Below are 18,436 nucleotides of genomic sequence, written 5' to 3' on the forward strand. Positions count from 1 at the left end.
TGTATGAAATTTTGTTTACACATGCCTGTGTGCATGCCATGTTTTAGGCATATGCACTCAGATAGTTACATCTGAAAAGAGTTAAGTGCTTCTTTGACTGCAGATATAAAAACTAGGTACCTATATAATAGAATGATAGGTACAAAAATTTATAAACAAGGACAAAAAGTAATGTGTCCAAGTCTAGTTAGTTGGTAGGGTAGTAACAAGTTAAAAATGATAATAGGTCACTGTGATTTTAGACTACATAGTGACTTTAGTTCCCAGTTCCTTTTTATAACTGTCCAGAAATGGCCGTATCATCTCTAAACCCAAGTCTCATTTTAAAAATCCACAATGCGCCAAAGGAGCTTGCTACTTCCACAGCCGGAAAGTGCTGGGCACACTTTTGGGACCTGCTGCTAGTAAGGGCCTTCCTGTGAAAGCGTCCCTGGCTTGAGCAGTGTTTGAAAGACTGAGTTGCCGAGTCGTTACTTAGGTTGTTCCCTTCCCGGCTCCTCCATCGGACCCATACCCCAGCCCCTGGTCTGCTCACTGCAGTTCAACACTGTTCTTTCTCCCTTCGCCATGGTGGTGCCTGTGGCTCCAGCCCAGCTCTTTCATTCTGTATCTCGGTCTGCCACAGATGTAGTCATACTTAGTTTTCACTCACAACAGTTGATGGAAGTACCAGGAGGAGAAAATGGCTCAGCAGTTCCCAGTTATGGTCCAACAGTCACCGTTGGTCACCCTTCATCGTACCGTTGAGCTCTGACAGAACTTTCCCCCGCAGCTCTGCGTCACTGGAGGGTGGAAATGGTTCATCATGGTAACATGAGCTATGGCTCTGCTTTGTTTCAGCAGTTTGGTTTTGGCCATGGAAAACGAGTGCCCATTTCCCACCAGTAGATATATGAGCAACATTTGTGGTACCCCAGATTTACTGGTACACCACTAAGAACAACACTGACTTTTTCATTTAAAAAAAAAAAGATTTTATTTATTTATCTTAGAGGGGAAGGGAAGGAGAGAGGGAGAGAAATATCAATGTATGATTGCCTCTCATGAGTCCCCTGCTGGGAACTGGCCTGGAACCCAGGCATGTGTCCTGACTGGGAATCGAACCATGATCGTGTGGTTCGCAGGCCTGTGCGCAATCCACTGAGCTACGCCAGCCAGGGCGAATTTTTCATTTTGAAGTATTTTCTAGGAATAGGTGTAAAACTAGGAGACAGTGTATTCTATGTGGTAGGTATTAAGGACGTGTTTAGTCCACTGGTAAAAGATAATCATCTTTATGTTGTTTGTGTGTTTGTTCTTGGTCATTTGATATTAAGGGGGTCAGGCATTCCAGGATATGTCTGTTTACTTGGGTGAATTCAGTGAGTCTGATTTTTCCTGAATTTTGAGAAACATATATACTGTCGACCACATGGGAGAGAACTGTTTCTGTATTTCTCTCATATTTTTGTTTGGGGTCTAGCATTCACTTAGCTTTGAGAAACGAATATCTAGCCTTATAATGAGCTTCCCTGTGACGGAGGCAGGCACATCCCAGAGACAGCTAGAGAGCAGTTAAGGACTGCTGCTTTCCAAGCTGGTAAATGCCAGGGATTGTCCCTGGTCTTGTTACACATAAGAATCGAAGGGAGGTCTTTTTTTTTTCCCTACCCTGTAAATTGTTAGGGGGCTCCTTTCTGTGTAGGGAGACCTGGTCTGTCTCTGAATGGCGTGACTTCATCTTGGTGGAGAGACGGTGGATGTGGTTGGTCTTTATATAGCGTGCTCTCTATATATAAAGCACGCTATCTTCGGTGGACTCCCCGAAGATATTACAAAAAATTTTACTAGAGGAAATCCATTTATTTGCTTCTCAGGTTTTGGGTTTTAAGAATCTGTCGTCTTTGTAAAATAAAAAGGTGAATAATCTAGTGGTTCTCAAACCTTTGGCCTCAGGGCCCCTTTTTACACTCTTGAAAGTTACTGAGGACCCCCCAACAAAAATTTTGTTTATACAGGTTATGTATTGGTATTTACCATATTAGAAATTCAAGCAAAATTTTGATAAGCTTATTTTGTTAACAATAACATAATAAACTTATTGCACGTTAATGTTAACTATTTCTATAAAAATTATCTGTTTTCTGAAACTAAAAATAAAAAAATCAGCGAGAATAGTGCCTCAGTCATCTGCGGCCGACATAACAAAACACCAGGCCCGGGACGGCTGGGGTAATGGGAATTTATTTTCTCGGGTATGGAGGCCGGTGGTTGGGTTCCCTTCCCGGCCTTCTCTCCGTGTTCTCAGATGGCCTTCCCTTTGCTCATGTGTATAGGGATACCTCATTCTCTTCTCTTTTTTTGTTGACTTTATTGGAGTGACATTGGTTAATAAAAGGATACAGGTTTCAGGGGCCCTCTTTCTCTTCTTAGAAGGCCACCCCTCTCATTAGATGAGAACCCAACCCTTACAACCTCTTCATACAATTTATGAAGAATTATATTGTGGAGCTGTATTCTGTAGAATTTAATGAAGGCCATCCTTTTTTAAGGGAGCTATAAAAATGCATTTCTTATTTAAGGTGTGGTGTGTCAACAAGTTATCCTCAGGGGATTCCATAGCCTTTTGCTTCTACATCAGAATTCCTTATTCCACACAGGAAGATATGTGCACAGAAAGTAGAACGGTCATCTGGGTGCTTCATGCGCCTGGTGCCAAACATCTGGATATTTGGAAACATCTGGAAAAGTGACTGGTATTTTCAAAGGGTGTTTAACATTATGTGGATGAAACCTCTGGCTCATAATCAGATAACCACTCCAAGATTGATATAAATATTTGACTAATTTACGAGGAAGGAGGGTTGAATTGTAAATTGTAGAACACACTCAGCTGTTTCGCTTTTGTTAGCTCTTATTTCTGTGGAGTGAGTTAAGGGTGTTCCGTCACAGAAGGCTTCCATTTGATGAACATGTCCAGCTTCAAATCCCAAGGAGACAGCAGAGCCAGCGCCAAGTTGGAGTGATCTTCTCCTGTCATGGGAGCCCTTTGATTTCAGAGCATAAAACAGCTCCTCCCCCCCCAGGGAGGAAGACAGTAGGCCCCCAACAACCAGGGAAAACCTCAGCAGGGTTGTTGGGGACCAGCTGTCATGGCGTCGGGAGCCCTCAGACTGCTGGTGCTCTTAGTAGAAGGGAAACGATGCTCTTCACCTAGGACTCACTGTGAAATAACTGTTTACTTCATGCAACCCTGAAAAGAAAACAGAACTTTTATTCCTGGGCAGCCTGTGCCCCCCCACCCCAAGAAGGGCAGTCTAATCAGTCATAATAGACTTTGCCTCTAAAACGGCGCCTTCCTGCAGGGAGCCCTGCAGATCACAGGGGCCTATTGTGAGAACAGAAAAAGAAGGTATTGAGGCAGGCGCCAGGCAACAGGGCAAGGAGGAAACACTTAAGCAAGGGGCCTTTTAATTTTTATATAACTAACCCAGAAACATATTTTATAGCTCCCTCCTGAGAGTCAGGCCTCAGGCTGGCTGCAGACTTTGTGTGATGTCCTGGGACCTGTTGCTGAGGGAAGCCAAAGACAGTCACTGACCTTGAAGGGGGACAGGGAAGTGGCTGAAGGCCGGCAGCCTGTTGTTCATTTTAACATCTGGCTAGCAAGGTAGTACTCTCTATTTATTATAAGGCTTTTGTAAAACTATCTTTTCTCTACTTTTAGCCTTTAGGGAAATCACCCCCCAACTGCTGCCCACCTTTAGAGATGCTTTAAATGACCATCCCTTTTGCATCCGGAGCCCCAGATTTATTCAAACGGTTTGGGACAGAGTTCAGAAACATCCTTCGCAGATGTTGGAGAACAGAGTTGAGCTGTTTTTCTTTCTTTCTTTCTTTTTTTTTTTTGGCAGAAGCTGTGCTTTGCTTTAGTCCTTCCTGAAGTGAAAACGTATGTTGCTTTGTCTGGGGCGTGGCCTACTTTATCTGGACAGGGCAGGGTTTATCTGCTTTGCCGGCCCCAGCGAGCCAGATGCTGTGAGTTAGTGCTTTGGACTTGTGTTTGGTGCTGAGTGCCTGCACCGTGCCAAGCGCATCTCTCCCAGCTTGGTTTATGTAGAGCTTCCAGGCCTGTCAGTTTGGGAGTGTCGTGTTATATTGCTAGGCCTAGATTAGAATTTTAGAGTGTCAAGATACAGAGTGAGAGAATTTTTTTCCAGCTTTTATTAGCCGTGGAAACCTTCAATGAAACTTTCTTTTTCCGAGAGAAATCTCACTAGGAAACTCATGTAATGAAGCAGAGCTGGATAAATGAGTATAGAAGTCCCAAGAACCTTTTTCATTGTGCTTTTCCTTTCCCTGCCAAGCCCCCATCCTTGGAGCTTCCAAAGCATTCATTCCTCTGTAACCTGTATGGCTGCCTAGAACAGGCCATGAAAACCGAGGATATGATCTCAGGCTCTCAAATTAATGCATGTGAAACCGGAGCTCATGGAGGTTCCCTGCATTACCCAGGATCACTGTGGGGTGGTGGCAGAGCCATGACTTACAGCCCCGGTTCTATGGTCCCCTCTGAATACCTCACACAGTCCCATTTCTGCCCTTACTACCCCTCACTCCCGTCAAAGTTAGAGCTCAAAGGCAGAGCGGTCCACCTGTATTAGGACCCCATGGGGGGGGAGGGACAGCTGTGTTGGTTCCCTGAAGTCTGCTTGCTGCAGGATCCCGGCCTGAGCGTTTCTACTTGACGCAGTGGCAATGAGGGCCAGTGAATTTTTCACGAGTGTTATCTGTAAATGGTTCATAGACGAAGATGCCTCTTCAGTTTATGGTAGTAAACATGAGCTTAAAGTAGAGTATCTGCTTTTCCAGAGCATATGCTTTTATTTCTCGGCTGGTTCACTTAGTTTCTGGGAGCCCTGACCACTGGAGCAGAAGTCTGATTGCTGACGAGTGGCCCGGAACACAAAAGGCTCCTCTTCTGTCTGCTGCACTCAGCCTTTCTGCGCCTGTCTCTTAAGTTCACTGCCTGCCCCGCCTGCTCCAGGCTATTTGGTGTTGATACAGGACATCTAGTGGGGGATTACGAAATACCGGTGAATATAAAACTCAAGAAGTGATAGGTTTCAGTTGCCATAGTGCAATACTTTTGTTTGTTTGTTTTAACCTGTAAGTTTTCAGATCATGTTTTGTCTGGCCTTTGTTGGAAGTTATATGCAGCAGCATATAAAATACAATAAAACAGACGTGCAGATATATACTCTGGCTCTTATGTCCATTTTGATAAAGGCCTTGAGAACATCCCAGTGTGTGGATTCTGGAAACAACTGAGAATCAGTAGTCTCATTGCTTTCATCCTCACCAGTGTTCCAAAATGAGGCTGGTTTCAGAGGAAGGAAGCAGCACGTTCAGCCAGGACGGTCCTGTGTGAGCCTGGTGTGTGGGGGTGGTCCAGATGTGGGCTGGGTGTGCTGTGACCACTTTCCTTTCATGTGGACATGACTTCCCAGCCTTCCCCAAACATACCTTCCCATCTCCTGTGGGATTCGGTGCACACACTTGTTTAATGATTGCTCAAGTGATACGGAAGCACATGTGAATCTGGTGTGCACGCTTCCCTTCCTTCAGCAGGAATGAAGGGGCTGCTTGGGCCCATGCTGTTCCTGTGGAGCAGTGTCTGGGATCCCACCCCAGATCCACTGGTGGAGGCGGCAGCAGAGCAGCGAGCAGTCTGTCTAAACCTTCCCGGGACGGGCTTGCTGGAGCCGAGGGAGGGGCCCTTCTGGTCCCTGCAGTGGGAGAGCAGAGTGGGCAGTCAGACCCTTCTTTCGGGGCTTCCCGAACCTGGCATCTGTGTTGGCAAAATGTTGTCTTGTGCATTTGGGTTCTTTTCACAGTTAAGTTCACAGCAGCTGGAAATTGGGAGACATGTATGTCTATTTTTTGGTGAAGATGAAAGGTATTTCTGTTTCCTAACACATACTGTCAGCATGGATTTGTTAACAGAATGAACAATTTCTAAAGAAATGTGTATGTATATTTAATGTCTATTAAATAATAGATGTCTATTTAGACATTATTATTGAAATAGACACACCATTATTGAAATAGACAATAATGTCTATTTCACTCCTCACTACCGATGAGTACAATGATTTCGGGGATCTTTTCCCAGCATGAGGTTAATCTAATGTTGCTTGTTTGGGAGCTGATGCCATCTCTTTTTGTTCACAGGCCACCGGTAGTTTGTTTTGTTGCTGCCCACTTGTGCTTTCCTTACCCATGTAATTTTTGTTTCTCTGAGGCCCTGGACACAGTTCCTGGTTACTTGGGAACTAGCTTATTCATCACTGCAGCTGTGCAGGGTTAGTGGGCCAATCCCTGATCCTTCCCTATGATACCTAAGAATAGAAAGTATGTATCTTCATTTTTGTTGTGAAATGTGAGCTTGAATGAATTAGAGAGTTCATGATCCAGCTCTCCAGTTTACAACTGGTAGTCAAAAGGCTGAGTGCCCAGGCTGGGTGGCTCAGCTGGTTGGAGTGTCATCCCATACACCAGAAGGTCACAGGTTTGATCCCATCAGGGCACATACCTAGGTTGAGGGTTTCATCCCTGGCTGGGGCGTGTATGGGAGGCAACCAATCCATTCAATGTTTCTCTCCCTTAGCCCCCTTTCTCTCTCTCTCAAATCAATAAATATGTCCTAGAGTAAGGATTTGTAAAAAAGGCTGAAGGTTTAATCAGCTAGTCCTGCAATTTTCAACCTTTTTCATCTTAGGACACATGTAAACAAATTACAAAATTCTGTGGCACACCCAAAAGTACAACTTTTGCCGATATAGCAACAACAAAAAATAGGTGCTATTGTGACTAATTCACACTGGACAGCTATTGTGTTGTCTGTTGTCATTTTTTTAAAGATTTTTAATTTATTTTTTTAGAGAGATGGGAAGGGAGGGAGAAAGAGAGAGAGAAACATCAATGCGTGGTTGCCTCTCACATGGCCCCCACTGGGGACCTGGACTGCAACCCAGGCATGTGCCTTGACTGGGAATCAAACTGGTGACCCTTTGGTTCCCAGCCTGCGCTCAATCCACTGAGCTACACCAGCCAGATCTGTTGTCATTTTTTTATTTGACAGTCTAAGGGGAAGAGGTCAGTGCCCCTGACTACGGGCACACCAGTTGAAAATCACTGAGCTAGTCTGATATTGTATAAGCCACTGCTTCCCAAAGTGCTGGTCTGTACTTTTTAGAAGCACAGCTTCCTAGTTGTGTCTGTGGAGGTTCTCACTCAGTATGTCTTGATTTAGACCCCAGGAATCTGCTGTTTTTAGAAGTTCATGGAAGAATCTGGCATGTGGACATCCACTGTATACATGATATAGTGACTGTGGCTTTTAATAATGCTTTTCATCTCTGTTGGCATCTCAAGTAATTTTGGAACGCTTTAACTATTGTCTCAAATGGAATGTACTTATCTGAACATTCTGGGCTGTGGGAGAAGGAGCATCGGGCTTGCAGCTGGGGACCTGGGTCCAGCCTCAGTGTGAATTTTCATCAGGTTGGAGATATTTCATGTGTCCAGGTCTCAGTCTCCTTCATAAATTGAGGGCACCAGATTACCCAAGGTACTTTCTGGATTTCTGACATTCTTGAATATAAAGAGCTCTGCCTGCCGGTTGGAAGGAATTGTAGTCATTACTGCTCGCTGGTGGGCGCTGCCTGGGCTGGTTCAGTGAGCGCCCCGCCGCTCCAAGACGTTGGAGACAGCCCGTTTCTCAGGAGAGCTGGCAGCCAGATTGAAGACCATCTCTGTTCCTTTCTCTTGCCGCTACCACCCTCCCAGAACAGACTGAAATAAACCATCATCCTGGGTAACAAGTTCTTTGCTGAGGTTTCTCTTATAGAAAAATTCAGATTGTAAATCTTTTTCTCTACCAAGCCTGGGCAGTTTTCACCTACTGGGCCCTTGTTGCCAGCTAAGGACACCTGTGACTTTGGGCACAAGACGTGGCTGGAGTCATAGTCTAGGAAGCTGATCTTGCACTGCCTCACCGCTTCAATAGACCTTTTGTTTCCAGGAACTTACTGCGTGTTTGCTAGAGGGGCTAGGGACAGAACGCGTTCTCCCTTAAAACTCTGGTGCTCAGCCTCTGCGGGGCACCAGAGTGTCCAAGCCCGTGCCACCTCAGCCCCACCGGGCCTGCTGAGTCAGGCTGTCTGGGGTGGGGTCGGACAGGTGCGTTCCCAAACTTTCTGTGTTGTCGCGTGTGCACTAAAATTACTTTATTAGATTATTCTGCTTTTCAAGGAATTTAAATACAAAATTGGTAAGATTTCTTAGCATGTCTGGTTAAAAAGTACTTCTATAAAAAGAAAAACTAGTGATTTTTTTTTAACCACAAGCCACATTGTGGAATTCTGAGTGCAGGTTAATAGAATTGGTCAGTAGACATCGAAAAATAATCGTGAAAGAAGAATACATTTGATATGGGTTTCAGAATATCAACAGAACACACAAAGGGAACCAAGGATCAGCGTGGATCCTGGCTCAGGATGCTATTTGTGAGTTAACCAGATTAGAAGAAAAGTAAATAATGTGTGAAGGAAAAAATGGATAATTCTGGAAATGATTATTAATGCTGACATTTCTATGTCTAATTTTGGAATGCTTGTGTTTGGAATTTCACATCCATAATGAAAATGTGTGTTTCAGGTTTGCGGAGAAAAACAACGCTTTGAGAAGTTGATGGAACATTTCAGGAATGAAGACAATAACATAGATTTTATGGTGAGCTATTTTAGTACCACATTTAATAAAACAAACTCATTTCAGCACTTTTCCCTAAATCCACTGATATTTTTATAGATATTATACATACATATGTACGAATATGTTACAAGGGACAGGAAATCGAGCATAATATGCTATGGATGCAGTCTAGACTGTCCCTCTTGATCTGTCTTTGCCCTTTATGACATTTACTTCCAGTTGGATTCGTTCTGTACACACTATAGTGTAGGCCACAAGTACTGACTATCTGTAGCACATCAAGGGCAAGGTCATACACTTAGGAGAAGGGAGTTAGTGTGTGGTGCATGTGCCTGCACTTACTAACGTTAGCTGCCAGTGGTGCTGCATGAGAATCCTGTAGGCAAAAAGTCAGTTCTTGACCATCTTTGCCTTCGACACGACCCGCAGTGTACCTTCCCCAGACAACATTCGCAAAGACTGAAGTGCTTTGTTTGTGGAATGGACTGCGAACCTTCTCCAAGTTAACATAGAGCAGTGATCCTTTTTTCCCTCCTCAGTCTCTTTCCAGCTCTGGTAGTTCTGTGAAGGCATACTTACACTGTAGATCCCCTTACAGNTGCATGAGAATCCTGTAGGCAAAAAGTCAGTATCTTGACCATCTTTGCCTTTGACACGACCCGCAGTGTACCTTCCCCAGACAACATTCGCAAAGACTGAAGTGCTTTGTTTGTGGAATGGACTGCGAACCTTCTCCAAGTTAACATAGAGCAGTGATCCTTTTTTCCCCCCTCAGTCTCTTTCCAGCTCTGGTAGTTCTGTGAAGGCACACTTACACTGTAGATCCCCTTACAGGGTAAATCACAGGCAACCACGTGGGCTTCAGCCGCAGGACTGTCATCTTCGCAAACGAACAGCAAAAGGAGTGTGAGCACTTCTGATTTCATATACCTAAGCTTAATCCTGGGCTGAAGGTGGAATCTACTATGGAGAACTCCCTGAGACAGATTACCCTCGAGTGCACCCAAATTGGCAGGCCTCCTCTGACCTCATCCAGGATGTGCAGAGAGCTTCTGCATCCAGGAGACCCTTACCTGGGCTCACTCTCCCAGATCACCCCAGTCAGGTCTTACACTGTCCACCCTTCTAAAACCTGGGCTTAGGATGCCAGCCAGAGTTTTCATTTGAATTGCTTCGGTGACTACAATATGAAACACAGCTCTGCAGATTTCTAACCTTTTTATGTAAAATATTATTTTCTGGATCCTCAAATTTATTTATTTTTTTATGGATCCTCAAATTTAATACACAGCGTAGCCCTTAGCCCTTTCCAGAACCAGTGAGAAAGATGAAATCTTTCATACAGAAGATGTTCTGTTCCATAAAGCATTTGTATGTATGTTTTTTAAAAGGTAAAAAATGTGAAACAAGGAATACTTTACACTGACTTTTTAATTCTTGCTATTAGGATTTTTTTTGGGGGGTTGTTTATGGCTGTTGGCACTGATGATAAATATGTGAAGACATTATGCCCTGGCTCACCTTACTAGTTTCTGTTCTCGGCCTCCTAAGAGAAACTTGTTTCTTTAAGCTGGAGGCTCCCAGGCTGAAGCCAACCTGTGGGCTTGTGAGTTAATCCACCAGTGATGTCCTTCTACAAAAGGACTTGGAAGTTGTGCATAAAAGTATGGATTTCTGATTTTCCTAAGCTTAAAATTTTTCATAACACCATAGGCCCCCATTCTTGCGAAATATCAGCAGCTGGAGCCACGGGGCCTCTCTTCCCTTAGTCTGAAGATACACCTCCCAGTTCGTCACATGCCACTCCCCACTGTTTTACACATGGCCACCTCCCTCATTTTCCATGCAGGCAGGATCTCTCGCTTGCGTTTCTGCTAAAATTATAATTACAGGTCCTTTAAAAAACCTGCACTGTTTACAGACAAGAGCCTATTTGCTATGAGCACACCTATTCATACAGACATGCACTGAGGAACCTTACGTAGAGGCTGCCGGCACATGAGTACTGTGTGCTTGATTCTCATGTCAGGCATATCGTAAAACTCAACAGATCATTTAGACTTGCTTTCAGAAGAGAAGTGGAAAGATGCCAAAATCCTACCATATTTTTCTTCCAGAAAAGAAGGCTTTTCATAAACTGCAATCGAGGTGCATAACCTCCCAAACAACTTATTCCTTATAAAATATAAATCCCTCTAACATAGCACAAAATCTTTTTATGTATTTTTTGGTGGACAAAAGAAAACAAAAAAGTGACTGAATCCTTTTTGGCTTATTTAATTTAACCATAGCACCTGCAGTAACTTTTTAGTAAATTGCCATAGTGTCTCCTTGTCACCTAGAGGAATAACCCGTTTTCCAGGGATATTCAGTGTATAGCATACTCAAGGCAGATTCTGATGTGATAAAAATAATTTTAGAAAGATAAAGGAGAAATAGGAATGGGGGAGAGTGAGGTGATTTTCAGAGTGAACTTGAGTCTGGTACCACAGTCATTTCACCTCCTTGCAGTAGGCTCTGTTTAACCATAGAGAAAAGGCATTAGTGAGATATTTTCACAATAAATAAATTGACTGTTTATAAAAATTGACAATAAATAGAATCTCTATTACAAGCAAAATAGATGTGTCGAACTCTGAGCTGTTTTACCAGACTAGGGACTGCTTTTCTCTGTGGGCCACTGATGCGGTTGTGGGTAGAAAGCAGTAATTCAAAGGTTTCTGTGAAATGGAAACAAGCTGACTATTTAAAGTGGAAAGACAGGCCCTGGGCAGGTAGCTCACTCGGCTAGAGTGTTGTCCCGAGATGCCAAGGCTGTGGGTTCCATCTCCAATCAGGGCACGTGCAAGAAGCAACCAATGAATGCCTGCAGAAGCAGAACAATAAATCGATGTTTCTCATTCCCTTTTTCTCTCTCTAAAATTAATCAATAAAAAATAGGAAAAATGGAAAGGTGGGTCTGAGATCCTGAAATGAACCTGTTGGTGTGGTGGGGCCCATGATGAGATTTGAGAAGTGATTATACTAAAATCACCTGTGATCATAGGAGGTTTGAATGTTTTGTAATGACCTTTATATTTTCTACCATATATCTGTAATATCTATAGGTATCATTACCTATAATAAATACTAGTTTATTCCATATACCTATAAGAATTTTAATGGCTCTACTGAGATATAATTCACATACTATCCAGTTTACCCATCTAAACTATATGAATCAACGTATTTTTCATATATTTGTAGAGCTCTTCAGTCCTCATTGAAGTCTAATTTAGACGGTTTTGTCACACCACCCCGCCCCAAAGAACCCTCAGACCCCTTAGCAGTCACTCCCCCCTTTTTCCCATGCCCAGTTCCAGGCAGCTCCCAACTTGTCTTCCGTCTTGGTAGATGTGCCTCTTCTGGGTATGTCGTATGAGTAGAATTACAGACGTTATCTTTTGTGACTTTTTTCACTTATAATGTGTTCCAGTTCATTCATAGTGTGGCACATATCAGGACTTCATTTCTTTTTATTGTCACAGAATGCTCCACAGCATGGAAGTGTCACAGTTTTGTAATCTATCCACTGATGAACATTATCCCCCCTCCCCCCCCCGAGACACACTTTTGGTTATTTCCAGTAATGGTGCTGTGGATATTTGGGTACAAGTTTTTCTGTGGATGTGCATTTCCATTTCTCTTGGGTATATACACCTAAGAATGAGCTTGCTGGGCTGCTGTAAGGAACCGTTGGGCTTTTCACAGTGGCCACACTGTTTCTTCTCCCCACCAGGAACGGACGAGCCTTTCAACTTCTCCATAGCCTCATCAGCACCTACGGTCTTTCCTTTTGGTTATAGCCATCCTGATGGACGTGAAGTGGTATCTAATCATGGTCTCTATATGACTTTTGAATTTTAAAAATATATATATATATAAAGTATTTTTAAAGACCCAATGAAAAGAAGGAAAGGGATTCTGGTAAATGAGCTTGGATTTTTGTGGTTGAAAACATTTATTGTGATTAAACTGAGCAAACAAGTCTGGAGCACATCTAACCTGTTGGCGATTTCATTTCAGGTGGCCTCTATGCAGTTTATTAATATTGTAGTCCATTCAGTAGAAGATATGAATTTCAGAGTTCACCTCCAGTATGAATTTACCAAGTTAGGCCTGGATGAATACTTGGATGTAAGTATAAGTTGAAAGCTTTGGCTGTAATATAAGACCTGATTTATTGCCTGCCCTCAAAGACACTCTTCCATAGTGACTAAGGAACACATAAAGCTCTAATCCATCAACTTAGTGTGCTGCTAGTTACAAGGAGCCAATCGAGTAATGCAGTCTGCTGGAGAAGCCGGATGCTTGCAGACCTCCTGGGACCTTAGGCTGTCCTCTGCTGGCCATCTTTTAGCACTCAAGTCAGATAACCTCTTGTAGCCTTGACGCAGCTTTCCTCTGCTTTTGAGCTTTGTCTGGGTCAAGTCTCAATGCACCCTTCATTCGGGCTGTTGCGCAGTTTGCATTCTTGGTTACTCTGGGGAGCCTGATTGGGCAGGGAAAGCCCAACCCAGACTGCTGTAGACTTATGAATAATTGCTTAGCGCAAAACAAACAAAAAAACCCCCCGAGGAAACGAACACTAGAGACTTCCTTGTGTAGTTGTTAAATTCTCTTTAAAATGTTTGTGGCTTTAGGAGTTCTACTTTTAGTTCTTGGGAAAAGGAGGTTCAGGTTTCTCTTTCTCTCGCTCCCTTGCAGAAGTGCTCAGCCAGTTCACTGACATTATTCAGCTTAGACACAGAAAGTGGTGAAAATGCTAAATGGACTTGAGTAGCTCTGTGTGCACAAGATGTACCCCTTTCCTTTCACTCTTTGGCAGTTAGGGGTTTCCATTCTCTGTAAGAAAGGTTCATTTGAACTTGGAAGATCACTAGTGATAGGGCAAGAATTGTTGAGCTCAATTTCAAGGCTGTTTCTAGTTATGAAGAAGACAGAAGTACTTCCCTTGAACATGTCGAGTTCAGCTGCCTGTCTTTCTTAGGGGTGAAGCCAGGGAATCGCACATCTGCGCCCTTGGTTTATTGTTAGGTAGAATCACAGAATTGGTTACTCTGAAGCTGGTGATCCTCCTTCTCATACCAGCTAAGGCTGCTCTTGGATAGAGTGTCTAAAGACTGCTCAGGGAGAGGCCCGATGGATTTCCATTAAAGAGTTGTTTGAATTGGTTTCCCATTTAAAGGGCCACTAGTATCTTTGACAGGATGTTGTACTGAAAGGCATTTTTCTGCTTGGAGACCAAGGTTTGTGTACCCTCTTTCCCCACATGCTCTGAGAGTAGCAGTATTTGAGCAGAATTTGGGTGCGTAGCTCCCTAAGGGTGTTCCGGGGTCAGTTTTGTGCTGGCCATGCATCATTTCAGGCTCCAGGCACCAGGAGTGACGTACTAGCACTTGTTGTTCACTGTGAGTCCTGTGAAAAGTCCTGCTAAACTCTGTTTTCTTTTCTAGACTTTGCCCTTGTTCAGAAATCTTTTTCATTTCTTACTCACAAACTAACGTGGAGCATGCTGTCTTCAGAGCAAGCTCAGTTGTAGATTAGACCTAGGAGAAAATTTGTTCTCCTGAGAATTTAGGTAAAGTAGAATTCCTCATAAAAATGTAAGACTTTTTCAAAACTCTCTATTTCTTTAACTTCCTGGTTGTGTTGGTTCTGGACACTGAAAAAGAGAAATTGTTAGAAGAATAATATTATAAGCATGTAATATATATATGCTTCATTAGTTTACAAAATCAGCCTTGTTGCCCTGACCAGTGTGGCTGGGTTGGTTGGAACATTGTTCTGTAAACCAAAAGGTAGCAGGTTTGAATCCAGGTCAGGGCACATACCTAGGTTGAGGGTTTGTTCCCATCCTGGGTGTATACAGAAGGCAACCAATTGATGTTTCTCTTTTTCCTCCTCTTCCTCTCTCTCTAAAAAGCAATAAACAAATGTCGTCAGGTGAGGATTAAAACAAAGAAAACAAACAAAAACCCAGCCTTGTTAAGGAGTGATTGGTTTGTTCAGTGAAGTTTTTTTTTAAGTATTTTTTATTGATTACGCTATTATAATTTTCCCAGTTTTTCCACCTTTCCCCCCTTCCACCCTGCCCCCCCAACCCGCCAGCATACCCCGCTTAGTTCATGTCCCTGGGTTGTACATATAAGTTCTTTGAGTCCTCTGTTTTCTATACCATTTTTTATCTCTCCCCATTTATTTTATACCTACTAATTATGCTGCTTCTTCCTTGTACCTTTCCCCCCATCCTTCCCTTCCCCCACTGAAGTCCCTCTGTGTGACGTCCATTTCTCTGATTCTGCTCCCATTCTCGTTGTTTACTTAGTTTTTGTTTTCATTGTTTTTATTAGGTTCATTTGTTGATAGTTGTGAGTTTTTGTCATTTTATTCATATTTTTTATCTTCTTTTTCTTAGATAAGTCCTTTTAACATTTCATATAATAAGGGCTTGGTGATGATGAACTCTTTTAACTGACCTTGTCTGGGAAGCATTTTATCTGACCTTCCATTCTAAATGAAAGCTTTGGTGCATAGAGCGATCTTGGATGTAGGTCCTTGTCTTTCATGACTTTGAATACTTCTTTCCAACCCCTTCTTGTCTGTAAGATTTCTTTTGAGAAACCAGCTGATAGCCTTATGGTATCTCTTTTAGGTATCTGTCTCCTTATCTCTTGCTGCTTTTAGTATTTTCTCTTTGTCTTTAATCTTGGGTAACTTAATTATGATATGCTTTGGTGTGTTCCTCTCTGGATCCAACTTCTTTGGGACTCTCTGGGCTTCCTGGACTTCCTGAAAGTCTATTTCCTTTGCCACATTGGGGAAGTTCTCCTTCATTATTTGTTCAAATAAGTTTTCAATGTCTTGCTGCTGTTCTTCTTCTTCTGGCCTCCCTATAATTCAGATATTGGAACGTTTCAGGTTGTCCCAGAGAATCCTCAGCCTCTCTTCGTTTTTTTGGATTCCTGTTTCTTCATTCTGATCCAGTTGGATGTTTATTTTTTCCTTTTGTTCCACATTGTTGCTTTGAATCCTGGTGTCCTTCCTGTCACTGTTGGTTCGCTGAATATTTTGCTTTATTTCATTTTGGGTATCTTTCATTTGTTTTTTCATTTTTTGACCAAGCTCAATCAGTTCTGTGAGCATTTTGATTATCAGGGCTTTAAATTCTCCATCAGATAGGTTGGTTATCTCCTCATCACTTAGCTCTCTTTTCAGAAGTTTTGCTCTGTTCTTTCATTTGGGCCATATTTCTTTGTCTTGGTGCAGCTGATAGGTTGTAAGGGGGCGGGGCCTTAGGTATTCACCCAGCTGGGCAATCCTTTTTGCTGCGATGCCTGTGGGGGAGGGGCCAGAGAGGGAACAGTGCAGCTCATGTGCTCTTCTCTAGTGCACTTTCCAACAGATTTTTGTGTCAGACCGAAGTTTCTCCCATTGTAACAACCCGCCTTAGCCCACAGTCAGCTCTGAGTCTTAGTTTTCCCCTTAAGTCAGTTCCTCCCTTGCAGCTCTGCTGAGCTCTGCTGGTTGCCACAGTCAGCCCCACCCCTCAGCCGCCTTGAGTGGTTTTTCTGAGTTGGCCAGTGTGGTCCTCCTTAGCTGTCTGGTTGTTCTGGTTGATTTTTCTTTAATTCCTTGGTTGTCGGAGTTCCGTGCAGTTTGATTTTCTGGCCATTTTGGTTGTTTGTTGACTTTAGATTGGTTGTCATCCTCCTTTTGGTTGTGTGAGGAAGCGAAGGGTTTCTACCTATTCCTCCATCTTGGCCAGAACTCCTACAACTTTTTTTTGTTCAGTCAAGGTTTATTGGCATCATGCGTGTGCCAGATATTACTCTAGCTACTTACATGCTCCTCAGGGAAAGCTATACTTAGGTTACGTCTAAGGAAGACTCACTGGTTTATTTGACCTCTAATTTCACCTTAGAGTTAGTTGACTTCCTTTGGAATGCCTGGTTCTGGAATGCAGACAGTGAGGGGAAGCGTCCTGATCTGTGCTTTGGGGAATCCTGAGTGCCTCGTGCTGGGGCAGTGTCTTAGGGAAGTAATTGTGGAGGGGTGGGTTCTAGCAGTTATTATTGGGTTATCTCAAATAATTATCTCAAATAATCCCCAAGGCTAATATACTCTGTCAGTGCCTCCCCTGCCTCCCTTGGGTTCTCAAATTATTATTTGAGTAATCTGATGGTGCCCTCTTAGATGGGTACTCCCTAATTCTCTTCAGGAGGATGATGTATCAAACCCTCCTTTGGAAAAAGCTGGACTATTTGGAACAAAGAAAAATGTGTAGGCTGTTGCGTAATTGTGTTCTATTGATGTTTTCACAGATACGCTAACACCACCTTCTCTTTCCCTTTGATTTTTAGAAGCTGAAACACACTGAGAGTGACAAGCTGCAGGTGCAGATTCAGGCTTACCTGGACAATGTATTTGATGTGGGAGCTCTGCTGGAGGATGCTGAAACCAAGAATGCAGCCTTGGAAAGGGTGGAAGAGCTGGAAGAAAACATCTCTCATGTAACTACTTCTCAGAAAAAATGTCTGTGTTTCGACTTGGGTGCAAAGCAGGATAAGCATCAGTTCTTGTGACAGGAAATGAAAGGATCCAGAGTGTGGGGCTAAGCTGGGACTTGGGATAGAGGGCGAGAAGAAGCCATGCTGGATTCTTGCAAAGAAGGCTGGTGTGTTACTGCACACTGAGTGGAACCCATTGCCTTGCCTTAGCTCACCTGCCCAGTGTCTGCCAAGCCCAGATTCCCCTGCCAGCTTTGTTATCGGCATGGGAGAGTTACACTCAAATGGGGAGGTGCGACTCAAATAAGTGGATCTGGCCTGAGGCAACTAGGGGCCGATTGAATTGAGACTGAATGAGACATCTTTTACCAAGGGTGTCCACACAAGCCCATGGACAGGGGGTCTGGTGGTTTCATGACACATGTCTTCACATTCCAGCCTGGTGGCTTCTCCACTAGTTCTACATACATTCATTTCAACAAGAAGCGTTTTCAGAGGAATCAGTGAGCTTTCCCATATATCCTCCTCTTTCATAATGTTCGCTCTGTGTCAGGGAAGGGGCTTGTTTTCCTTTGAGGGGGTTTTCTTGCCACAGACCCAGTTGAGAATAAGTCCAAAGGCCTTTTGAGGTTCTTCATTTGTTCATCCATTCAGCTCATATTATAATATTGCAAGCACGAACAGAAAAAATGGCATTGCTTCAAAACCCAAGCATTGTGAGGACCAGGGTCTTTTTATGGATCCTGAATGACAGTGCCCTTATTGTGAAATGAATTGTCTCTTTTTGGGAGGGGTATTATTTTCCCCTTTGAACATTTACTTTCCTCCATGTTTTCTTGGTTGCTAGTATCACATGCATTTACTATCCTTCACCTTTTCCTATGAAACTTCACTTTATCCTATCACCTTTTCCCATGAAACTGCAGATGGGCATCTTTGTGGCTTGTGGTTAAGCGATGTTGTCAAAATTCTTCCCTTTGAAATGCTACTGTGAGGCCTACACCCAGGTGACAGGTGCTTGGGAAGAGCATTCACAGGTTTGGTGTTTCTTCCCTTAGAAGATTTGTATCATTTTCTGAAGCTGATGAATGTAAATCTCTACTCTTCCCTCCCCCACCTCCCTGATTTTC

General features: G+C 43.3%; 1 protein-coding gene across 4 annotated transcripts in view; it reads left to right on the plus strand.

Moving 5' to 3' along the window:
* Window positions 1-18,436, plus strand: part of FMNL2 (formin like 2) — a 294,350-nt gene that overhangs the window by 246,185 nt on the left and 29,729 nt on the right. For all 4 annotated transcript variants that reach the window (XM_037027832.1, XM_037027835.1, XM_037027833.1 and 1 more), the window contains 3 exons: window positions 8,701-8,775; window positions 12,823-12,933; window positions 17,160-17,309. In XM_037027832.1, coding sequence (XP_036883727.1) covers window positions 8,701-8,775; window positions 12,823-12,933; window positions 17,160-17,309 — 336 coding nt within the window. The remainder of the gene's footprint in view (window positions 1-8,700; window positions 8,776-12,822; window positions 12,934-17,159; window positions 17,310-18,436) is intronic.

Source organism: Sturnira hondurensis, unplaced genomic scaffold, assembly GCF_014824575.4.
Source record: "Sturnira hondurensis isolate 20B ecotype Veracruz unplaced genomic scaffold, ASM1482457v3 Scaffold0019428, whole genome shotgun sequence".
Lineage (NCBI taxonomy): Eukaryota > Metazoa > Chordata > Mammalia > Chiroptera > Phyllostomidae > Sturnira > Sturnira hondurensis.